The 4266-nt window shown below is 31.7% G+C and overlaps 1 protein-coding gene across 1 annotated transcript in view; it reads left to right on the forward strand.

The window, feature by feature from the left end:
- The first annotated feature begins 1686 nt into the window (after nucleotides 1–1686).
- LOC105002146 (NKG2-A/NKG2-B type II integral membrane protein-like) overlaps nucleotides 1687–4266 on the forward strand; it is a 6549-nt gene continuing 3969 nt past the window's right edge. Inside the window, exons 1-4 of the mRNA XM_010858663.1 lie at nucleotides 1687–1807; nucleotides 2367–2465; nucleotides 2963–3016; nucleotides 3554–3705. Coding sequence (XP_010856965.1) covers nucleotides 1738–1807; nucleotides 2367–2465; nucleotides 2963–3016; nucleotides 3554–3705 — 375 coding nt within the window. The 5' untranslated portion in view covers nucleotides 1687–1737. The remainder of the gene's footprint in view (nucleotides 1808–2366; nucleotides 2466–2962; nucleotides 3017–3553; nucleotides 3706–4266) is intronic.

Consider the following 4266-nt stretch of genomic DNA (forward strand, 5'->3'; position numbering starts at 1 on the left):
AATAAAATATGAAGTATTTGGGAAGATTTCTTAAAATGTTCAAATTCTTGCCTGCAGACGTTATTCAAGTGAATACATACATGTGTAAGTGATTTTGTTAATCATTGCAATTTAAGACGGAGTATCAGTAGCATCAGGACAAGGGACAGTTAACATTGTATTTTGTCATCAATAGACGTATAATTAGATACAGTATTAAATATTTAACTCAGCCCTTAAATATAGAATGTTAAAATGGATTCATAGAATTGTGAATGGCCAATATAATTCTTCACTGATCTAGTTAAAGTAAAAATCAGAATATGGTACCTCCAGTAAAATGCTGGATTACCTCAATTGTATATGATCACTGCTTTATGAAAAAAAAAAAAAAAACTTGATCGCAATATTGAAGAAAGATAAATCACACTAACACAGAGATTTCTGTCTAATAAATTACATTGCCTGATATGAATAATACAATGGCAATTGCATTAAAATAGGAAATAAAATAAAAGTCAAATTTAATATTAGGTTTTTTACTTGCTTTATATCATACATATCTTTATTCTCATTTTAGATTAGTAAACTCATTTGCTAAATACTAAATAATTTTTAAAGGTCACACATTGTAAATTTCAAGGCCAGAGTTAATTGTAGATTGCACTGACTACAGAATCCATTGACTGAATTATTAAGCCACATTATTGATTTCTTATAATTGCTGATACAACTAAAGCTTCCCTCATTTACTTAACAGCCTCAGGATCTTCCTGGAAGTTTATACCAACATTGTTCTTCCATAAATGATGTATGCTTTTCCTTATCATTTTGTGATTTCATATCTTAGCCATTGTCAATTGTCAATTATGCATGTAAAATAAGTATTTAATGTCATTTTAACATTGTTTTGTCTTTATATGATAAAAACTTTTGGAGAATTTAATATGTCATGTACCATTTTTAACATGTAAAATATTTCTTTAATTTTTTAATGATTTCTTAGAGCTCCACAATCACTCAAAATAGAACAATTATTTGATAGCATCTCATTCCCTTTTCATTAATGAATGTTCCAATTAAAGTAGCTTAATGCAGAGTGTACCATATATGCCAATACTGTTATTCCCTCGTCATAGAAAGCTGTCTTTAACTTTTAATGGATTTTAAACTTACCTATATAATAGGTGCATGTTTTTCCAATATGCACTTTAATTTGAACAAAGATATTATAACAATTTTAAAGGGTTTCTGTGAATTTTGACTTTCAATTCATCAGGATATTACTATTCATGAACTTTTTCAGTAATCTGCTAATTTTCATTGTTCCAATAAACAAGTAACATTATGTCAAACAGAATATTTTTTTAAATATTTACTTGTTTTTAACTGATTGATGACTGGTTTACAGTATTGGTTTGATTTCTGTCATACATCAGCATAAATTAATCATAGGTGTACATATGTCCCCTCCTTTCAGTTTGCCTCTCACCTCCCGCCCATTCCCACACTCTTGGTTATTAAACACCAAATACTATTTTTAAAACTACTTACTCTATCATGAAACAGTTGTCTAAAGGTTTACTGAAATGAGAACCAAACTTGGATTTGCTCAGTTGCTAAATAAGTGCTGTTAACTGATCTCACACATCACCCAGTTTAACCTTTCAAGGTTTCTTGTGATTTTATACACCATTTATTAACTACTTATGTGAAGTTTCCATAGAGCAACATCCTTGACATTAAACAGCCACAGAGATGAAGAACCAAAAGGAAAGCTACTCAGAACCGAGTCTGGTTAAGGACACCAGGAGACAGCAAATGAGAGGTAAGATCCTGAGAAGATCAATTTTAGCAGCTGAGCAGGAGAAAACCTACATGGGATTAAACTTTCAAATTGCCTTTCATTATGTCAGTGGAATGACAGGAACCACCACTGCAAGTGTAAAGCATTTACCCGCTTACATGTTTTTATTAATGAGACTTAGAGCTGGAGTTTGAAATACAATATTCTAATATGACATATGTGCTGTGCTGTGCTTAGTCGCTCAGTTGTGTCCAACTCTTTGCTACCCCATAGACTGTGGCCCGCCAGGCTCCTCTGTCCATGGGGATTCTCCAGGCATGAATGCTGGAGAAGGTTGCCATGCCTCCTCTAGGACTACCTACCCAGGCATTGCTGTAATTTGTAGTCTTTGATCTACAACTCATGAGGCCTTATATTCACTGAAAAAGGAATGGTATATTCTGAGAGGAGGATTGCAATGGTAAATATTTTGGGGTCCAAGTTGATGTCTTTGAATTCTCACGGATGTGGGATCTTTTGTTCTTCTAAAATAACTGTCTCCATCACTCCTTTCTCAGTGTTTCCTTTTCTCTCCCTGCAGATTCACCGTCCACTCAAGAGAAGCTCATTGTTGTGAGCCTGAGAATCGTCTGTTTTGTCTTGATGTATACTATAGTGAGAGTGATAACTTCTATTCCACGTAAGTCAAGTTTTGAAAGATTATGATTGAACCTTTCATTTTAATGATCGTCAGTGCCTCTAAAATTTTATATTACTATGGAATAGAACTCTTATTTTAATGTGTGCATTTAGCCTAAATATTGAATGGTTATTCTGAGTTGAGCAAAGTATAAATTACAGAATGATTGTAGGGAAAAATAAAAATATACACAGATATTTTCTGATTTTATAACTCAAAGATATACTTTAAGAAACTGAAACACCTTATTGAGAAAAACAAATTAATTCTTGAGACTGCTTGAACCAAGTATTGTAAGAGGTGGTAGAATCTTTTCTTGAAGATTTTTGAAATATACACCCACCAGTCTTCATTACCTTATTAATTATTCTTAAAGCAATATTTTCCAGATCATCCTAAATCCTACAAACACCATGTTTAAACTAAAAACTAAAATTATTATGATTTATTTATATCAATGTAAAAATTTTAAAAAGATTACTTCCATTTTTTTCTAGGTACCCAAATATCAGAACAGAATAAGTCCTCTATGGTAACAAAGCTCCCGAACGGTACATAATGATTTCAAACTTCTAATATAAATAAATGTTTGTATTTTGTCTCTCTCTTAGGCTAGTGAAAATAAGAATAGATTTGGGGATAGAACATAATTTATAAAATCAGGCAATAAGCATTCATAAATAAATGATTATAGGAGAGTGCTTCTCCCTATGCAATAATATATGATCACCATATCCATTGTTGGCAATTGGCTGTAATTTCCTCCTGTTATAATATGATAAGAGACAAATAATTTTGCTATTCTAAAATAGAAGTTTCATTTCTTGATTTTTAAGACATGTAAATAATAGATATTTCTATGTGTTTGCTTGATATGGGGACATAAATTGGGATATGAGAGACAGACCCTCTCTATGAATGTATGAATGAGATTTGTTTTATATGTACCAGCCTTGAGGATGCATAGATATGTTATTTTATATATGTGTCTGTATGCATAAATGTTTATATCTGTGCATATGTGTAAGTTAATTTTTATTTTTCAAATTCAAATTGTTTTTGAATAGTAATTCATAATCTTTCTTCAGAATGTCATTGTGGTCATTGTCCAAAAGACTGGCTTACATATTCCAACAACTGCTATTATGCTAGTTTGGAAGAAAAATCATGGAATGAAAGTTTGATATCCTGTGCTACTAAGAATTCTACTCTGCTTTATATAGACAATGAAGAGGAAATGGTAAGATATTAAATGTTTCCAACACTTTGCTAAAGGCTTCATTTAGTCAACATTATATTTGTTAGGATTCACTTGTGCTTTTGTACATATTTGTAGCTTGTTTATTTTAAGGTCTGCTAGTATTCCATTAAACAATGGAATATAACTTTATGATACTTTATTTACATTTTTATATAATTCTTGCATGTGTGGTAATTTCTGGTTCTTGCTTTTCATAGAAAACCATGCTTCTACAAATGCTATTAAATTCTAAAATACACTGTGCTATCTAATTTTATCATAAATCAAGGAAAATAAACATATGATTTTGCCTATAGAATTATGTAATTGCACATCAGATCACGGAATAGAAGTTTCAACTTCCCAGCAGCCCCACCCCTCTGTAATATCTTATCACATCTCACCTCCTTATTTACTCTCTATCCTGCCTTTAGATATTATAGAATCTCTTTGATTGCTTTTGAATCATGTACATGGAATCCCGTGTTCGTGCTTAGTCGTTCGTGTCTGACTCTTTGCAACCTTTATTAACTTCAGCCTGTCAGGCTCCTGTGTCCATGG

This window comes from Bison bison, unplaced genomic scaffold (genome assembly GCF_000754665.1).
Source record: "Bison bison bison isolate TAMUID 2011002044 unplaced genomic scaffold, Bison_UMD1.0 scf7180017864390, whole genome shotgun sequence".
Classification (NCBI taxonomy): Eukaryota; Metazoa; Chordata; class Mammalia; order Artiodactyla; family Bovidae; genus Bison; species Bison bison.